At 40.3% G+C, this 21,450-nt stretch overlaps 1 protein-coding gene across 1 annotated transcript in view; it reads left to right on the top strand.

The window, feature by feature from the left end:
• Positions 1-21,450, top strand: part of DSCAM (DS cell adhesion molecule) — a 321,009-nt gene that overhangs the window by 232,775 nt on the left and 66,784 nt on the right. The window contains exons 15-20 of the mRNA XM_081004411.1: positions 4,390-4,557; positions 7,903-7,973; positions 9,390-9,630; positions 11,727-11,873; positions 13,184-13,339; positions 18,448-18,581. Coding sequence (XP_080860537.1) covers positions 4,390-4,557; positions 7,903-7,973; positions 9,390-9,630; positions 11,727-11,873; positions 13,184-13,339; positions 18,448-18,581 — 917 coding nt within the window. The remainder of the gene's footprint in view (positions 1-4,389; positions 4,558-7,902; positions 7,974-9,389; positions 9,631-11,726; positions 11,874-13,183; positions 13,340-18,447; positions 18,582-21,450) is intronic.

Below are 21,450 nucleotides of genomic sequence, written 5' to 3'. Positions count from 1 at the left end.
AGTGAAGCCACATTGCTGTTGCCGGAGAGTGCTGACTTTTTCCTGTGGACAATTGGATTTTAAACAACTACTCGTGAGTAAAACGGAAAATTGGATTCTTAAATACTTCAATTTGGCACTGAAACGGGAAGGTTATAAACAGGAAGTCCGCCTCCCGTTTTTGTAAATAGACTGAAGCAAAGACGTTACAAGTAAAGCCTTTGAAAGCTTTTGGCAAAGGATCAAATTTCCACCGGTTTAAAATTACAAAACCCCCTTAGGAAGCAGGAGAAGAGGGGGAAATTTTGGATCTAGTGAGCCTGCAGGAGAGAGTGAAAAAATCAAATTACCACTGCTCTGAACCTGGGAACGGGCTGCCAGATGACGTTTGGAGAGAGTGCTTTTGACAGAACGGATTTGACAGCTAGCTAAACAAGAGTAAGATACTGTTTCCATTGTCCCTTTCTGCATTTTAAAAAAAAAGAGGGAAAGTAACTGAAATTTTATCTTTAATGTTTGAAATTGTGCTTGAAAGAACTGATACAAGTGGAGACTGTTTCCCTCTAGAGGGAGCTTTTGAAACTGTAACAGGACTGTAACTGGGGAATTTCCAGCTGCAGAAAAGGAGTTTGGGAACCAGAGAGCGACCTTGGACTATTTAAAAATGTTGATAGGAGAGGCCATTGTGACTGTTTTATGTAAGATAAGCTGTTTGCTGGGACAGCTTCACAAGAAGATGGATGATATGACTCTCAAAGTTGATAATTTGGAACAGAACGTGACCAACTTGAGTCAAAAAGCGAACACTAACACAGAAATAATTCAGGACTTGGTACAGGAACCCATTTTGGCAGGAGAAATGGTGGAGGAGAAGGAGGAGAAGGAGAATGCAGCTGTTGTTCAACATAAAATAATACAAGTGAGATCTGTGGATTTACAGAAGCAAATTGGAGATTATAAGTTGAGGCCTTCTATGATTGAATCCAGGAAAAGCCAGACTCCGAGGAATGGATCCCGGTTTGGATTAAAGAAGGAAAGTTGGAAAGAGCCCTCTATGCAGGGATTAACTGACTTTTGGGACATGGACTCGGGCCTGGAGGAGATTGAAGTTTTGGGGGCCTTTGGAATTGGAGGAATTTTGAAATATACCCGGAAATACTTTATGGACTGTAGTTTTAACTATGGAAACTCAGCTGATTTGTTCAGAAGGAAGAAAAGGATTGACAGGTTGGAATTTCCCCAAGATTGGCTCGTTAGCATTAAAGAAAATGAAGAAGACCTGCAGAAGGGACTTGGAAAAGAGTTAAGAGCCTCGGACATAAGATCACCAGGTTGATGGACTTTATGGAATTGACGGAAAGGACTGGCAGAATCCGAAACCTGGGAGAGGAGATGGTGGAAGAAGATTGGAAAATTTAAAGTTTTTATATAGACTTATGGTAAAACTAATGAGTGATAGAAAAATGGTGGAATGATTTTTTATTTTTTATTTTTTATGGGCTTAACAGAAATGTTATAAGGAGTTAAGCACATATAAGTAATTTAGTTTTAGTGGAAAATAAGGTTAAAATAATACGTTATTTACAATATCACAGAAAATGGAGAAAGATGAAAAGGATTTGCTGAAACAATTAATAGAAGTGGAACACAAAAAGGGAGGTGTGAGGAGGTCGAGGAAACAAGGGAACGAAAGATAGAGTATGGAAAAGAGAGGATGTATGTTTTTAAATTGTTTTTGTTTTGGGGAGTGGGGTTTGTTTAGTTTAGCTTAATGTGTCTAGTTTTGAGTTTAGGTTGTGTTTTGTATTGTTTATATATTGTATTGTATTGTGTTTTGGTTTTTTTCTCTCTCTCTTTGTTTTTTTCCTTTGTTTTTTCTTCTGTTTTTTCTCTTTTGCTTTTTTTTCTCTCTTTTTGTAATCTATAAAAGAAATAAATATTATTTTTTTAAAAAAGAATGAAAGAGTTGAAACAATCCCTTATTTCCACATTTCTCCTTCCATATTACAGAAATTAGAGGAGATTCACACAACCACACCTGCCTTTTTCCCTGACACCAATTATTATTTGGTTTCAATCAGCGTGTTTGAGAGATTGTTCTCATATGTTCAGGGTGATGTTTGGCAATGGTTTAGTGGAAAAATTTGACATTCAGGAGCTCATATTTAAAGCCCCTATAGCTATGCCCCCAAGCTGGCCTTTTGGGGTTTAGATTAAGAAAAAGTCTAAAAAAGCACACACACACATATCCCAGGTGGTGCACATTTTGGGAAAGCTCGCTTTGAATTGCAGTACAGTTGTTACTTTCTAACACAAATTTAATATACAAGTCTTTAAAAATAGTGCAGGAAAGACTCCATGTAAATTAATGATTACAGATTCTCTTCCCAAGCTTACAACGCTGGCAAATATTGCTCCTGCAGATGACATCATAGCTACTGTTGTGGGGAAAAACCTGGAGCTGCATTTCTCTGCTTTCCTGTTCAGCAAATCACTGATCCTCAGAAATCATCAAATACTAAGATTTCCAAGTCTCTCAAGCCTTGGAGATATGTTTATTGACCCCTGGGCTTTTTGTGTGTGACAGCATTCACCAGCAAGCCCATGCAGAAGCACAGGGTATCTGGGTACACTTGCCCCAAACCTCAGAGGGCCTAGTCAGCCAGAGGTTGTCATGCCAAGAACAAGTCTCCCACTCTGGGCCTCAGACGAGCTCTGCACAGACCTGCTTACCAGCATAGAGTACTGGCACCTATCTGTTTTGCCGCCCATGGCAACCATTTTGTGCCAGTTGCTATTGCACTTTTATCAGTGTATGAGTACCCGTACCTCACTTTTGACCCCCCCCCTCCAAAGCACTGCCTGTACATATGACATACTTGAGGATATCAATGCAGGGACAGAGAAAGCAAAATCACCCCTGACCTCTGCTTCTTTCTCTAAAGATCTGAATAGAAACTTTGTGGCTCCATAGGTGCTGACTGCTAGCGTCCAAGACAGTTTTGCCCTCCCCCCGATGTATTTTTTGAGGGAGCCGGGCCCCTACAATTTTCAGAGGGCTTTTGACTCCGCCCCTGGCTCCTTGTGACATCATGTGTGTGATGTCAGGATGCTGCACGATGTCACATCAGGCCCCCTCAATCAGCTGGAGAAGTTGGTGCCTCTATGTGGCTCACCTTCCATTTGCTAGAAACCAAGGGCTTTGGGCATATGAAATAAAACAGATGTTTTACAATGACTGGTGAAAGGCCTACTTACCGTTATGTGAGATAACCATGAAATATTACTGGCCTCACCCCAGTTTCCTGTGGGCTCCTGGAAGCAAAGGCCAGTCTAGGCTGAGAAAATAGCTGCACATCTTCCCATCACTCGCCAAAGGGTTGTTGCCACAATAGGATTGGCATGCAACTGAACTGATGCAAAAGAAACGCTCCTGAACACATGTGAGTGTGTCATGTTGGAGCTATATCTTCAGAAATGACTGCCAGCCTCTTTCTGCTTTTCAATTTTTTATAGTAGCGTTTGAAGTTTGCTGTTTTGAAGGTTGGTGCTTTCCTCCTCTTCCGTTCCCCTGTGCTTGCCCCTTTTGCTCCCCTTTCCATTTCCCTCCCTTCTCTCTGAGTCTGATGGGCAGATGACCAAGAACCACTTGGTTTACAAACACACAACTGCACAGACATGCAAAGCCACACACATGCACACACAAATAAGTGCTGTGGAGGAGATGAACCAAAGGCAATAATCACAAACCCAGGGAATACGTTGTTGCCCATTGTAAGCCTCTCTGGTATAAATTACTTTGAAAATGAAGTGGATGACTTAATGCATTACATGTCTGTCAGTGGCTACAATTCATGGCATTCCAAACTCGTTGAAGCCTCAGCTGTCTAGCATGAAACAGAGATTGACAATAGAAAACAGCTGTGACCATCAAGCCCTGCTTGCAGTCCTCCATGAGGCATCTGAGGGGTCCCTGCCATTATACAAATTGCTGTCCTTGGGTTTCATGTCCCTGCAGAATAAATGTAAGTTTCTCTTTGAACCTGTTGTTCATATTACCTGTGTTACTCAAACATGGGCCTGGGGGTGTGCTGAGGAGCCCCATCCTCTAGCAAACAGTGTGGCAGTCTGTACTGAGGTAATATTTATACAGTTGTATGTATGAAGGTTCCCACAGTTGCACTTTCACACAAAAGCTAGGTGATGGGGCTACTTTGCATACACCCTTCTCCCATGTTAAATCAAAGCATTAATGCCTGAAAAGGGCTGGGTTATTTCCTCATTTAATGTTCATTTCACCAGTGTTCTTTTACCTTTGAAATGCAGTGCTGCTTGCTAACTTATTAGTTCAATGTTTCAAGGAAGGAAGGAAGGAAAATGAATTAACTTTCCCACAATTTCTTCAAACAGACTCCTGGGATTCTGTGCAAAGAACCAAAGATGTTTCCCCACAGCTGAACCAGGCCACGATCATTGACCTCCACGCTTCCTCCACCTATAACATCCGCATGTATGCAAAAAATCGCATTGGCAAGAGCGAGGCCAGCAATGAACTCACGATTACCACAGATGAAGCAGGTATGTTCTACATTGATCCTAACTGAATCTAACCTCAACTTGTATTCATTGTTGGATGTATGTGTTTTTGGCATTTTGAAGAGTCAGGGGACTCTGTATGTGACACATTGCTGTATAGACTACAAAGATAATTCCTTAGTAGCCTAAGATAATGCAGTAATCTTTTTTTAAGTTAGCAGTCTAATTTAAATGCCTTAAATTAGGCATTTAAACCCACATGCAAAGCCCCTTAAATAAGCAATGGTTCATAATTAATAGTGCTTTTATTTAAGACAGTTTAATCTTTTTGTTTGACTACTTTGCCTTAATGTCTTGGCTAAGGAGGAGTTTGTAAACACAAGGCCACATCACTGAAATACCTAAAGCTGTGCTCCCGAGCGCATTAACGCCAAAGTAAATGGCATTAATTTTATTAATTATTTATTAAATTTTTATCCCACCCTTCATCTGAAGATCGCAGGGCAGTTTGCAATATAAAAACACAAAAATACATACTATAATAACAAACAAAAGCAATTACCTTCTGGCATTTTAGTGCCTATGCTAATCTAGAGCCTAAGTAGGAGATGCGACTGAGTGTGAAAACAGTTTGATTCTTTTGGTCATATTTGTAATGTTAACTTTATTCCCCACATTCCTTAATGAAGTCAGTGTTCTGGAGACACAGGGTACAGGGACAGGGGTATGATGGAGTCACTTTATTTGCCTTATCCAACCTTTCTTCTAAGTTGGAATTTCAGGAGGCTTACAACATTTTAAAATGTCAGTTATAAAATACAGAATAATAAAAACAAACTAGTTAAAAACAATAATTAAAATACATTACAACATATTTAAACCAACAATTAATATATAAATTGCTCTGAAAGCAGCCCAGTTTCCAAAGGCCTGTCTGAATAGGAAAGTCTCCTGTCAGCAGAAAGATTACAAAGATTTAGATAGGAGAGGGGTCCATTCAGGTGCAGGAATGACTGCGAGGAATACCAGTCTGAGGAAGACATCTGGATATGAGAATGGAGAACATCTGTAGAGCATCTAAATATGAGAATGTGAAACGCTGTCTGTTTTAGAATGGGCTACTATATGGGAAGTATTTTAGGTACAGTGGTACCTCGGGTTAAGAACTTAATTTGTTCTGGAGGTCTGTTCTTAACCTGAAACTGTTCTTAACCTGAAGCGCCACTTTAGCAAATGGGGCCTCCTGCTGCTGCCGCGCTGCCTGAGCATGATTTCTGTTCTCATCCTGAGGTAAAGTTCTTAACCCAAGGTACTATTTCTGGCTTAGCAGAGTCTGTAACCTGAAGCATCTGTAACCCGAAGCATCTGTAACCCGAGGTACCACTGTATTGGGCAAATGTCCAGGAAAATCTGAACATACGGCAGCTCATGTTGGCAGTGCCGTTTTTGCCTACTTTTGGCAATCTCAACAACTTTGCCAAAAACAGCTGAACAACTTTTCTGCTTGAAATATGGCAACCCTAGTATTTCTTATCTGAGGGTTTTCATTTAACTGAAAATTAATATGCCAGGTTAATCAACTGACCTTAATTTGCAGATTAGCTTCCCCAGCAACGCGCAACCTGAATGTCATCTTCTATTCCTTGCTGCGTGGCCTAGTTTTGAGACGACTGACCCTTTCTTTTGCTCTCATTATGAAGCTGTCCGTTCAGAGCGTGAGGTCAATTGTAGGGAGCTGCCATCAAAAGCAGCTGATTTACTCAGGGTGAAACTGGAGGAGGGTAGACCAAAGCTTCAGAGGCATCGCAATATTTGTTCCGTTGGTATCAGTGAGGAAAATATGCACAGTAAAGGGAAGTGCCACCATTTGTCATTGTTTCCTTTGGTTATTTTAGTTTATTTCAGTTTACTTTTACCTCAGGTGTGTTAAATGAGTATGGATCCCCAAACATCTAAGAGATGCCTGAGGGCAGGGAATGTAATGAAGGCTTTACAAAAATAACATCATTCAATATTAAACAGAAAGGTGGGGGGGAGTAAAACCGCACTGGCAAAGGTGTGCATTGCATATTGTATGCTATTGTGGCTTCAGGCTGCCAGAATCTTTTCTTCAAAGGTAGCATCTAAAAAAGGCTCCTGCAGCAAGAGGAGAATTATAGAGTACGCACAACCTTTTCATTAATTTGCTGCTAACTCCTTGGCTCTCGGATGTCCCTTCCACTTATAACAGCAACAGCTCTCTGCAGAAAGACGCAGGGATGCCAACGGGGCTTTCTGCGCCCATTACATTGTGTGTGGATTGGACCTTCCACCTACATTCAGTGTTCCATCACTAGGGAGTGAGCCTGGTATAGTGGTTAAGAGCGGTGGACTCGTAATCTGGTGAACCGGGTTCGCATTCCCGCTCCTCCACATGCAGCTGCTGGGTGACCCTGGGCTAGTCACACTTCTCTGAAGTCTCTCAGCCCCACTCACCTCACAGAGTGTTTGTTGTGGGGGAGGAAGGGAAAGGAGAATGTTAGCCACTTTAAGGGGAGTGAAAGGCAGGATATCAAGTCCAAACTCCTCCTCTTCCTCCTCCTCCTCTTCTTCCTCTTCTTCTTCTTCTTCTTCTTCTTCTTCTTCTTCTTCTTCTTGTTCGGTGCATATGGGCCTTTTCCTATTATTTGCCACTGAACCCTTCATAAATATGCTTCAATGGAAATGAAACAGATTATAATTTTTTGTTCTGGTACAGGAGCAACATTTACCCTAAGCGAGCCAGAATTGCCTACTTAATTTCATTTCTGTTGTCTTATCCAGCTCATTACCTCTCATCCGAATTCTCTTTTCTCCTTAACACTCCCTTGGTTTTTTCACACTCGTAGATGCTTCAGCCTCTCATCAGATGACAACCGAGTTTGTCAGCAAGGCTAGTATTTGTGTGCTTATGCTTGACTCTGAAATGTTAGTCTTCAATAAATAGAATAATTTCTCTGTTTAGTTACTCTCTTCATTGCTTGGTATAAGAACTCAAGAAGGACCCTGCTGGTTCAGGCCAATGGCCAACCTAGTTGGCATCCTATTCTTGATTGCTGTTGTTTTGCCAAAATTTGCATTCATCTTTCTTCTGCTCCTTTGGACAACACTTCCATTTTCTGAAAGAAGACTCCTTACCTCTGCTAGCTTCCTTGACTGTTAACCTTGCTGGTATACTCTTGGCCTTGGTGGCACTTTTCCTGATCTGCAGTATACATTCTAGCTGAGCTTCAGTTACTGAGGTTTTGAGCTTCACGTTGACAAAAATGCTTTGCATTTCTGAGGTTATGAATATTGTGTGATACATTATGTTCTGTAGCAAAAGTGACGAGCTTAGAATGTTGATCCACCTATTTCTTTTTTTACCAGCTCCTGATGGACCACCTCAAGATGTTCAACTTGAGCCCATATCTTCGCAAAGCATCAGGGTAACCTGGAAGGTAAGTAAGTAGCATACAATGGGAAAGGGAAAATAGGCTGTGCTGGGATGTATGTCATGATATTACTGAGGTATGAGCCCACAAAAATGAGATGCATAGCTTGGTGAATTTATACACACAATGCTTGTGGCTAAATTTTCAAAAATTACTTTGCAGCTGAATGTAATTGTGTGCCAAATTAAATTTGCATGCAATTATATGTTCCTGTGATTGTGCCTTTTTGAACATCTTATTATCAGAAATACAGCTGCAGTGCAGGGGGAAAGTTTGTAACTGAATATTTTAGGATACTTTTTGCGTTGAGTTTTTCTGCAAACTATAGTGAAAATCAATTTGTCCCATGAGGCAACATTTTTAGAGACATGGCACTGAAGCTCTGCACTATAATGCTCTTTATGAGCCAGATTTTCAGTTCTTGTTTGAGGCGGGTGGGCTATAAGTACAGCAAGCCTCTACTTCCTGTGGCTGTTATACCCTAGGCAACGGGTTTATTAATGATCCTTGAACAAGATACATGCCCATCATTGTGTTGCTCGGCATGCCAATGAAACCGGGGAAGGTGGGTGTAATGACACAGATTATTATTTTTTTTAAAAAAACCCTGTTTCCCAAGGCTTCATAAAGAAAAGCCTACGCTTCGTTCATTGTCATTGCAAGGGCAAACTAGGTTTATTGTATTGCAGCTGCAAAGATATAGCACTGTTTAGGCTTATGATGCTCTTGGTTGTTGTGCTCTCCCTGCTCATCTTCCACAGAGAATTTGATTAACTTGTTCAAGGTAAAACATACAGTCTCTGGTCCTAAAAATGCCTCTGTGACAGAGGCATTGCAGAGGCATGTGGGGCTCAGTAATGGGGAGACAGCCCCAAATTGTTGCAACTGGGGGCTGAGATAGCATAATACCCCCCCCTTTTTTTTGCCCAAAGAATGATGGATAGCCCTGCCCCCTTGTATATGACAAACTGGTACCCACACTTTTGGATGGGGAGACTTGAAATCTGCTCTGTCAGGTCAAGGACAATGAGACTGTCATTTAACATGGGTCATACATGATCCTAGAACAAACTTTAACAAACATTAATATAAAATTATATGAAGACATATAAAATTTACATTAAAGGCAAGACTTGTAGTGAAGAGGGGTGGATCCACCTGTCACTTTTCAGATGACAAAACTAGGTTTTCTGTTCTACTTGCATGCCTGAAGTTAAGTTTTATATCCACTGCTACTAGCATCAGTTGCAGAACCCTAGCTTCACATCCTTCATTTAATCATCATCATTGTAAACCTAGAGCAAACCAATAATTTGGCCTTGATTTTTAGCCTTTGGGAGTGGAGATTTCTCTCAGCTTCTAACTTAACACGATGATGTTCAACATGATGTTCAAAGTGCGTGCTATTCATACCATCCTTAGGCTCCAAAGAAACACCTGCAAAACGGAATTATTCGTGGATACCAGATTGGTTATCGAGAATACAGTGCAGGGGGGAATTTTCAGTTCAACATCATCAGTATTGATACCACCGGAGACAGCGAAGTTTATACTTTAGATAACCTGAAAAAATTCACTCAATATGGCATGGTCGTACAGGCATGCAATCGAGCAGGAATTGGACCATCTTCTCAGGAAATTATCACAACCACTCTTGAAGATGGTAAGTAGTAAGCAAGCATGCAAAAGTCACATATTCCTCTTCTCCCAGGTCTTTGGCTAATTAAACAATCTATGGCCTTTTAAACTGAACAGGGTATTGTTTTTGTTTGTTATTATGGTATGTATTTTTGTGCTTTTATATTGTAAACTGCCCTATGAGGAAGGGTGTTATACAAATTTAATAAGTAATAAAATAATATATTAATGTGGTTGATCCTGCATGGTATTATCAGTTGATGCTTTATATTTTTAGAAAATGTATTTGCTTTAATGCCGGTTTATGTGTTGTAACCTGACCTGAGCTATAGAGAAAGGTTAATATTAAAATGGAGGCCTCGTTGCCTTGGGAGTTGGCAAATTTCTTTAAGGCAGCCTTCTCTAACCCAATGTCCTCCAGATGTTTTGAACTACAGCTCTTATGAACCCTGACTGTTGGCTATGCTGGCTGCGGCACACACAACTTTCTGGCATCCAGCCTCATATAGTGAGGTTCAGAGCACAGCAATAAAATCTGAAATTAGCTGACTTCCCTAATACATGACACTTTCTAAGAATGATGTGTGGTGTATTTCAAAGTAAAGCAACAACAGAGTGCCCTCTTGTGGGAAAAGGAGATTATTCAGTCAGCTAAGTAAATAGTTTAAAACCATGCACTCATATGACTGGGTTCTCAGTTGTTTTAAGTAGTCAGAAGACTCTTAAAATAATTACCAAGTAATAACATGTGAGATGAGGTTCCTGGGTATGATAATTAAATAATAAGAAGGTTTTAAATTTATGAATGCTTCCTTCAATAAAGCTTTATGGAATTATGATGCCCTTCATGGATGAATATTTGTTTTTCAGCATACTGCTGAGAGATTCTCGGCAATATTTTTAGTGATGCTCTGCCAAGTCTTTGTGTCTTGCCTGAATGAGAAATTACTCTATGTAGTGAAAGATTTACAGATATGAGCAATGTTCCCGCTGAGACAATCTGCATACAGCTGAGATTGCCTATTGCTGACTTAAGAGACCCCAAGCTGTCATGGACCACTGTTAGTGATGGGAGCCCCATACATGCAATATCTTTGCTATGGGCATTGCATTGAAAATCATTTTTAGCTCTCTTTTCTTGTTAATTAGACATCTCTTAATTTCTTAAAGAAAAAAAAGTTCAGACGTTATTGATACTCTCCATCTATTTATAAATTTATTTATAAATTGGCCACCATTTTGTTTAAATATTAAGCATAACCACAATCTGGCACTATTGTTACGTGTGCAAAAAGGCTGAGCACAAATGGCCTCCCCACACCCTCCACCCTGTTTGCAAGTGGTGGAAAGGTGGGGGGAGAGAGAGAGAGAGTCTGAATATTTTCTAAGTGATGGTATCAGTGTGGGGGCTTTATCAGAAAATGTCTTGGCTAACTCTCTTCGGATAAATGTTGGTTCAGTTAATACTGAATGAAACTATGTTGTTAGTTCAGACTAGTGGATTAAAGAAACAGTTTGCTCTTTTAGAGTATACATGCATTCTGCCATATTGGTTAGAGTGCCTTGATAGAGGTAGCAGTGGTTGAGGAGTGATAATGATCTGTGACCCATGATGACAGCAGTTCTTTGCAGTTCCTTTATGGAAAATGCACAGAGTACCTTCATGATAATAATTGGAGGTTCTTCGGTCAAATTTCCACCATAATCCATACTTCCAACTCATCTGCATTAAGAATATAAGAAGAGAGCCCTGCTGGATCACACAAGATGCCTCTGGAAAAAACACCAACTGGACATGAGCGCAACAGCACTCTCCCCATTTGTGATTCCTAGCAACTTAATTTCAGAGGCACACCATCTACAACTCTGGAGGTAGAACATAGCCATCATAGTTAGGAATCAGTCAAAGCCTTATCCACCAGGAATATGTCTAGACGCCTGTTAAAGCCATACAAGTTTTGCATTGTTTTACAAAGCGATTCTTGTTAATATTCTTCCCAGTGTTCTTTTCTGCTGAAAACACATCAAAGGAACACAATATTGTACATATTGGGGTTTTTCTTTAAAGTAATAATTTCCCCAAAATCTGTCATGATTAAAAGTTAAACTATCTAATTTCAGTTCCCAGTTCCCCACCAGAAAACGTCCAAGCAATTGCTACATCACCTGAAACCATCTCTATTACCTGGTCTACACTAGCCAAAGATGCTCTCAATGGAATTCTACAGGGATTTAGGGTGATATACTGGGCTAATCTTTTGGATGGAGGTAAGTACTCTTGCTTGTCAAGCTTAGATCTTTCCCAGCAGCATATAATACTTTTTCAGAATGAGGTTATTCCACAACTGCAATTTAGATTTTTAGTATGCCATGAATCCACTCTGTCCTGTGTTCTACTCCTCTTTCATTCAGAGTTACCTAAGATAATTTCTAAACAGAATTCTGGAACAGAGGACCACACCGTTTGCTGCAGTTTTGAGCTGCTGATGTGGACATACTTATTGATAAAACACTGCAGCAGCAACAAAAAATAGTAGTCTTGATGTGGTGGTATAATGATTGTAGTCATATTCTTTTTGTGCAGTGTTTTGTTGATGCATACATGTGTTCCTATGGATTGGTAAACACTGCAGTGAAAGAATCTTAATACAGCCATACATACAATCACATCAATGGAGAATCAGTGAATAAATCTTAATACATCATTTCTACTCCAGAAACAAGATCAGGTAATAAAGAACTCTGAAATCTGGGGAAGATTTTGAAAGCTTCACTAATATTCTCTGATACAACCCAGGTGCTAAACTACCAATGAAATAGACTGTGCATTAAACAGATATTAGTGTCCTCTCTTAGCACCCTGTTATGGTTTCCACTTCCTTCGTAATCTGCCACATGCTCACAGTATCGGTATTTTGTTGATTACTAAATCTCACCTGTTTATGCAGCCTTCCTGGGAATATGATATTTCAATATCAGTTTCTGTTGAACCTAGAAATGACAAGGTTTTTTTAAATGTATATTTTAGTGGATTGTTTTAAGTTATTCTGAAATACGCTGCCTTTGCCATCTCTAGTTTAAGGGTAGTAAAAAAAATTCAATAACATAAATAAATGTAATGTAATACTTTCTAGATAACTTATTGATCTCACTCAATAAATCTTTCTATAATCCTTTTTATATGATGCCCATGTTTCATTTACTTAGCTTCCTACACTGCCATTATTGAGTTTTGAAAATCAGTAAAATATAATGCAATTTCATAATATTATCTAATCCTGATTATTATTATTATTATTATTTTTAGAAAACATGCCTATGGTAAAAAATAGCACTTTATTAATTTCAAAGTGTATTTGCAGGTCTGTTTTTCTCTGTAAGACATTTCCATATTTGATATTAAATGCACAGTATGGGCATTTAGCATGTTTATTTAATAATTACAGCCAACTTTATTCCTGCCATAGTTACATATTTTAATCCAACAATTTCTTTCATAGTCTCGCCACAGTATAATGACCGCTCGATGTGAATAGAACACTGCTGTCACTAACTCAATTTAATTTTCTGCTCCATAGAGCTGGGAGAAATTAAAAATGTTACCACTACGCAGCCCTCATTAGAGCTTGATGGTTTGGAAAAGTACACCAACTATAGCATCCAGGTGCTGGCATTTACACGAGCTGGAGACGGGGTCAGGAGTGAGCAAATTTTTACACGCACAAAAGAAGATGGTAAGAAGAGAAACATTCTTGGTAGCCATTGGAAAATGGAACAGTTAATGTAAATTGCCCAGGTTTTCATAGCACTTCATACATGCATAGAAAACTATAACTGAAGTGCCAGTGGCACCTATTGATGGACAAGTAGGCATTCATTTTGAGTAGATCTTCCACAAGATCTTGGGGTCTTTCTTAGGGGAGATTGGCCCTTAGAGGCAAGATCAGATTAGAATAGAGTGAAGTCATTGGATCCAGGAACAATGCACAGGGTAGATTTTGTTGTACAGACAAAGAATGTCATCAGAATGTAGAAACCCTACAGGAGCCGAGGCGTGTTGCCACAGCCCTCAAAAGAACTACATCTCCCATTATCCCCTGGGATGGTAACATCCCTTTCATGATGTTAGCCAGGCTGCGCACATGTTAATGCAGTGAGTCCCCCCTCCCCAGTTTATTTTTTAGGAGGGGGAAAAAATCAGATAATTTGCCTATTAATCTGAATGTAGCTTTGATAAGCTCACCCAGATCTATTTTTAAGGACTTAAAATAGCTTGGTAAGATAGCCCAATGTGGAAGAAGAAGAAAGTCGACCACACATTATATTGTGCAGCATCCCTAGATCCTGTTTTTAAAATGTTGGTCACTGTATTTTTCTCCTTGCTGACAATCTGGCACAGCTTGGCTGCTTGGCCCATCTGCATTGGTTTCATTAAATCTATCCTGTGCTCTGCAGGCACCTTCTGGCACATTTCAGCCTGCTCATTGGCGTTCTCTGCCTGCAGCACATTCTGATCTCATTGATATGGGCTAAATTGTCATGGTGGTTTGGAAATGGAAGATATTCTCTCTCTCTCTCTCTCTCTCTCTCTCTCTCTCTCTCTCTTTCGCCATGTGTGTGGAATTGACAAACTCTGGATGTATTCCAGTTCTGCATTATATGTGCATTGCCTGTGAACATCCGTCTTGGATTAACTTCACAGTTAATTTTTGGCATCAGTGGAATATTTTCCTTAGAAAATGCAGGGCAGACTACATCCTATCAGGGGACTTTACTCACTTTCCTTCTGAGCAACTTATCACAGAGCATTTCAGCATGTGCTTTTTATGCAAATGAGGCTTATACAGAGAAGGCATAAATGTGCGGGGGAGGGGGCAAGGCTGTAGCTAGGGAGTGGTGAGGTGGGCCCCCGCCAGGGGGGCAGGCGATGGAGGGGGCACAAAATTGGCTAAAAATATGTCCATAAATATATCAATTATTGCCTCGTAAGAAATGGTTTTAAATAGAGGGTGAATTGAATGGGTGGAGGGGGGTGTTGGAGGAGAGGCTGAAAGAAGAGCTAATTTGTTCATGGCTAGGGGGTGCAAGATCACCTAGCTATGGCTCTGGGGGGGGGAGGGGACCCACAATTTTCCCCTAATATAAAAAAGGGTAAACCCAATAAGTAAGGGAAAGAGTCCAAAAGCTATGCATGGTTGCATTTGCATTTCTTATCTTGCTCAGTACTTGATTTTAGACACCAGAGGTCAAGCATGAATCCACTTGAATTTATGTAAAAGAAACAGTTCTGACTATGAATACAAAATGAGGGTTCTTTTTAAAGTTTGCATGATTTAGTTCTTTCTCTGCAGAAGCCTGCAAGGGAAAAAAATATTGTTTCTGTCCAAGATGTTCATGGCACATTAAAAATTGCAGCATAAATTTCTGGCTGCGTTTTTTATATTTAAAAAAAATGGGATTCATTTATCCCCCTTTGGTTGGAGTTCCTTCTAAACTATAAATGGAGTTACTTATTAGCCAAGTGCCTTTCCACCTGAGGACTTATTTCACTGATCATTAAAATTTAAATAGACACACTCATTTTCTCTCCACACTCTAGGCTTAAATTGCATTTTCACAGGCTGTTGTATTTGATGGCATGGGGGTTGAATGATTGCATTCATTAGAAATGATGCATTATAAAATCTTAATTAAAACAATGAATCTGTGTTCCTTAATAGACAGACTCATGGAGCCAGATCCATACCTGGTGAAAACCAGTGCAATCTAGTAAATGGCACCAATTTACACCTGTTTGAATCTTAGTTCCTTTGAATTAGTTCCTTCAGGCTTTTCTTCCTATGTAATGGTGCTCAGTTCACCATAGGCTGTGTATGTGCTGCATCTGGCTGCTCCTTGCATCTACCATAAAAGTGTGTATCCCATAGGAAAGTCCCACCAGAACTCCACTGCATAGATAGAATCCCAGCTTTCTATTTGCTTCCTTGAGCTTCTTGGATGCACTGCGGACAAGGAGTGTGCAGAGCTGCACCCGGCACAGGAGACAACCCTGGTTTGCTATGTAAACTAGTACAAAATATAGCCTGTCAACTGGGACTAGGCAAAGGAAGCACAGATTGGTGGTGCTGAAACAACAACACTGGCTCCTTCCACTGCAAGGCAGACTTGAAAGTGCTTAATAGAAACCTACATGGCTAGCAGCATTGGTACCTGAAGTGCCGCTTATTCCAATAAGACCCTGCTTAGACATTCAGGTAGTCTTCTCCGGGGCGCCTACACCATCTGAGGTGAGATTGCTAGCAACTGGACAGAAGGGCTTCTCAGTTGTGGAGTGCTGCTTAAGTAAGGAATGCTCTCTCCTAAGAAGTTTGCACGGATGCTAACTTTGATGTCTTTCTGGTGGCAGGCAAAGACCTGATATTTATTTCCCAGGCTCTTAAGTCTTAGCCTGTGATGGACTGTTTTAATTGCTGCTTTTATCCTGCAGCTGATTTATTAGTGTTCATAGATAGATAGATAGATAGATAGATAGATAGATAGATAGATATAGATGATATAGATATAGATAGTGTATGTTTAAAAAATAAACTTGAACTCATTAGTTGTGCATGCATGTGGGGATGTGAGAGAGGTGGGGAAAAACCTTCCAAACACACAACCACAGCTAGTTTAGAGCTACTCTTTGCAGCTTGAATGCCCAAGGAAGATTCGGTTTTCTTCGTGTCGTGCCATTTTTTCCATGCCAGACACCTGCATCCTATTATCATGCTTTAGGATTGTCTCCACTTAAGTCCTGCCTGATTTGTGTGTCTTGCGTCTGCCTGCATGTGCAATGTGCATCTCTCATATCTGCTCCTTTGTCACACCATGCTCCCCCACATTCTTCACACTGTCACTCCGTCTTTCTCAAATTCCCCATGAGAAAACATCATTATTCAGAGGCATTCTTTTTAAAATCAATTTATCTGTGAATTTATCTGTGACAGACGTATTTTCTACATCGTTCCCTCCCCCCTGTTCACATCTTTCCTGCTCCCCCCCCACACTTTTCTGCCCAGACAGTACAACATTGCTATTACAACTTCTGTTCAGAGTGTACCCACACATTCATGCATTTTTTGCATGTTCGTCAAAGTCTTAACAGACTAAAATAGTTAATGATCATTTGCTTGTTTTCAGTATGCCACTGGTAATAATTGCATGCACCAGGAAAGTCAGAATGTATGATTATATTATTTCAGTACACATTGGCGGTTTTGTTAGGTTTTTAGTGGTTGAGTTGTGGAAATTGTTCAGGTACCTCAGCATTTTTTCCTAAGCCACGACAAATATTTCAGCTGGGATGTTATACCACAGATTGCTGCACTTTGTGTGAGGGAGACTTAAAGCTCAAACTTGCCGCCATGGTAATGTATGAAGATTTAAGGATTATCAGAAATACAGGAACAGCTGCTGATTATGATTATGAGAGTAGGGATGGGAGAGAAATTTGGTTTTGTTTGCACTGTAATGTGAAATTACCTAATCCATATTAGCTCAAACCCATGTGCAAACTGAAACAAAGTTATCTTTGGGGGGGGGGGGAATCACATTTCTCTGAATTTTGCAATGCAGTTCTCCAACCAAATAATGTGCACAGAGTGCACATATTAGGGGAAAGTGTGCATCAAAGTGCATACATTATGGAAATGAATACATTTTATAGAGTATTCAAAGGCAAAGGATAAGCTACATTTCTCCTGTGCCTGTCTTGGTTCCAGAACTCTAGATTGATTGGACTAATTCAAAAGGATTTGAGGCCTACAAGCTGCATCCATCAGAACTGCTCCCTGTGGCTTCAGGCTTAATTTGATAATCAATTACTTTTAAGCCCACATGTCCTGTGCAGATCATAAACCACCACCCTTTTTCAGGCAACTAATTACCAAGAAGAAACGGGTTTCTGCCTTCCTTAGGAGTGGCAAAAGGCAATTTGTAATGAGCTGCCTATTTTTTTAAAAAACACACCAGAGAATTGTCAAGTAGTGTGTTTCTTGTGAATCTGTATACTCATTACCAAAAGGAATTAGATTCTTCCCTATAAGGTTTTAGCAGACAGGTATGGCTAGATATAGTCATTTATTCTCACATTAGGTTTTAAGCAGAGCCAAGAGAATTAATTGCAGATTTAAAATGTGGATACTTAATCAAAGCTTGGCCTTCGGAACTGGTGTTCAGAGTTTCTTCAAGCAATGGGTTCAAGGTGATTTGCTGAAGTATGATTATGTACATAATTCAAGTGGAGAGAAAAAGTTCTTTGCAGCATTTAAATAAACTAAAAAAACAACAACCAGCTGTATGGCAATTCTGTAACATTATATGTATTGACACTGACTGATTAACAGACCACTCCTATACATGTCTACTTAAGAAACAAATCCCATTATGTTCTGTGGAGCTTTCTTCCAAGGTTGCAGCCAAGTAGAGCAATGTAAACCTGCTTGGGACACCAGTGTGGCCCTGTGGGGCTACTGCCGCATTTGTAGACACTCTAATGGCAGAAGGTGGGGATTCAGCCTGGACCGTGTGCCTGCTCCAAGATGGCACAGCGACTGGGCCTGGTAGGCCTCATTCTTACAAACTCGCTCAATGCAGAATCATGAGAGAGACTGGAAATGCTGAGAAGTTGAAACAGTCGTCAGGTTGGGTGTGTGTAGGTGTGATGCAACTGATGGGGGGGGGCATGGCAATGTTTTCCTCCCCCAAATTAAATCCATGGTTGCCGTGCTAAGTTTGCCCCACTGTGCAGTTCAGTGTACACCAATGGGTTTTGCCTGCTATCCTAACTATGTTTCTCCTTCAGTTCCAGGTCCTCCCGCTGGAGTTAAAGCAGCCGCAGCTTCGGCTTCCACAGTGTTTGTATCGTGGCTCCCTCCCATAAAACTGAATGGCATCATCCATAAGTACACCGTATTCTGCTCTCATCCCTACCCCACAGTAAGTGGACTTTGGACCTCCTACAGCAAGAGGGTAAGGGGACTTTTTCAGTTCAAGGGCCACAATCCTTTATGGGTAACCTCCTGGGGGCCACTCGCCAGTGGAGGGCCAAGGATGTGCATTTTCCCTGTGCACAGTAGGCTGGTTTCTACACACATACCCCTAACCCTCTGCATCCTCCACTCTGGCAAGCAAGAAGCACAATCAAAGTTGAAGGGCACTTCAGCCAGAGGGCACAAATAAGGACAGGTGTGGAGGAAAGGGAGGGAGGCATGGGGAAAGGACAAAAAAAGGGAGTGATTCCTTCAGCTCATGGACAGCTCATGTGGTTACATGCAACCATTGGAGACTGGCATACTCGTTGTGGAAACCCTGGTGAAGTGAATTACACAGCGCAGAACATAACAGTATTGGAATTACCTGTGCTTGCAGATAGCCATATTTGCATATGAAATAGTTGTCAGAGGAACGCAGCAAGATTGAGCATCGTGACACTGCCTTTGTTTTTATTAATAATGAGCCATGGCGGGTGGCAGATTTTTAGATGAAAGCCTTCTCCTAGACAATGCATCTTTTAATTTGCATTTTTGCACAACGTTAAAATATTTTGAAGTGTATTTTCATTATAGTTGTCCGTGCATGTTTGCACCAATTTTTATCAATAGTATTTTGATGAACAGCGAATAAAAAAACAAAATAGCCTTCATTCTGTGTACCATAGAAGGCGGAAGGGATTAAGGTCTGAGTAGAAATACATGAGAATTTGATCTTTCCCAATTCTGATATAAAGTGACCTGATCTAAACAGACCAGTACGATTAAAAAAAATTATGAATCATTGAAATGATAGTTGGTGGTGGTGTTTTCTCTTAGGATCAATAATTTTTCAAAATGTAGAACATGATCTCTTAAGTCTGGGATTCTCAAACTGTGGTATGCAGACCACCAGTGGTCTGTGAGCTTCGTTCAGGTTGTCCACAGTGTATCTGTGGATTTGTGGTTGACGCTGGGAGACAGCATATCCATTGCACTAAATAGTCATATTGATGTTTAATTGTTTTTAATTGCTTCTTTCATTTCCTGCACAGTATTTCATTGCATTGCAATTTGAATTCTATGGAATAGAGTACAATATATAAGAAATAAAAGAAGCAATAAAAATAACAGTTAAAAACCACAGCACAGTGCATTATGATTGCTACAAGAAGCAGAAACCCATTAAGTTGTCTGCCAATGCCCTCAACAGTTTTCAAGTGTTCCATGGGAAACAACTTTGCTAACCACTTTCTTAGGTTTCCATGCGTTCTGGTTTCTTTCTTTTTTTTAAATGATATTTATTAAAATTTCAAAAAAAGAAAGAGATTACATTAATAAGAAAATTAACAATAAAAAGGAAAAATTAACAATAAAAAGGAAAAATACAAAATACAAAATACAAAAAAAGAAAAAACAGTTAAAAACAATTCCATCTTTTCATCACTTCTCTTACATTTACTTATTTCCCGGACCTCCTCATACCACCCTCTTTTGTATTTCAATTCAGTTTGTTAGTCCAGCAATTCCTTTCCCTCCTTTTTAATCCTGATCTTTAATCTTGATATATTATAACATTAATTTTTTACGTATTAAAAACCAATTTTTCCATATTCTTTTATACCATTACAGCTAGAAACCACTTAACTTCAATCCAACATCATTCTAACATTCATTAATTTTACAATATTTCTGTAAGTAGTCTTTAAATTTCTTCCAATCTTCTTCCACCGACTCTTCTCCCTGGTCTCGGATTCTGCCAGTCATTTCCGCCAATTCTACATGCGTTCTGGTTTCTGTCATGGTGTCCCATTGCACCAGAAGTGGTTTAGTCATGCTGGCCACATGACCCGGAAAGCTGTCTGTGGACAAACGGCAGCTCCCTCGGCCTGAAAGCGAGATGAGTGCCGCAACCCCAGTCGCCTTTGACTGGACTTAACCGTCCAAGGGTTTACCATATCTTAGGTTATATAGAACTCTTCCTCAGCATGGTGTAGTGGTTAAGAGCAGTAGACTCGTAATCTGGTGAACCAGGTTTGCGTCCCCACTCCTCCACGTGCAGCCGCTGGGTGACCTTGGGCCAGTCACATTTCTCTGAAATCTCTCAGCCCCACTCACCTCACAGAGTGTTTGTTGTGGGGGCGGAAGGGAAAGGAGAATGTTAGCTGCTTTGAGACTCCTTCAGGATATCAAATCCAAACTCCTCCATACTGGATCAGAAAGGAAAGGAAATGATGTTCTGAGTTCAGCTGCCCAATGCAAAAGATAACCTGCACCATCTGATTTCTATGTCTTAGTTTAAGACACCTGTGAAGTGCCATAACCATAGTTGTATGGTTGTTTTCTTAGGAGTCTGTATTCTTCTTGGAATGAATGAAATGGGAAAAATTGAACCAAATTTCATGCATTCCAAAACAAATGATCAGAGTTTCAAACAAATAGCAGGCTTCTCATTTGTAACTTCTTCATCATCATTCATTCAGAGCCCAGTGGGATTGAAGAGTGGATAAACACAGTGTACCTTGTAAAATGGCTATTGGGTGTTTGAGGCTGCAGTCTACTTGGATGCCTTTAAAAGAGGATTAGACAAATTCAGGGACGATAAAGTTATCAGTGACTACTATCCATGATGAGAGGCAATAAATGCTTCTGAATGCCTGTTGCTGGAAATCACTATTATGCTATTATGCTCAGGCCCCGCTTGTGGCTTTCACACAGGCATCTGGTTGGCCCTTGTGAGAACAGAATGCTGTCCTGGATATAGGCCACTGACCTGATCCTACAGGCTCTTCTTATGCTTACATGGGAGTAAGTCTTATTGAATTCAGTTTAGACTT

Source organism: Podarcis pityusensis (genome assembly GCF_964106645.2).
Source record: "Podarcis pityusensis genome assembly, chromosome: 4".
In the NCBI taxonomy this organism is placed as follows: Eukaryota; Metazoa; Chordata; class Lepidosauria; order Squamata; family Lacertidae; genus Podarcis; species Podarcis pityusensis.
Note: the sequence above shows the minus strand (reverse complement) of the source record. Positions and strands in the feature narration are given on the sequence as shown.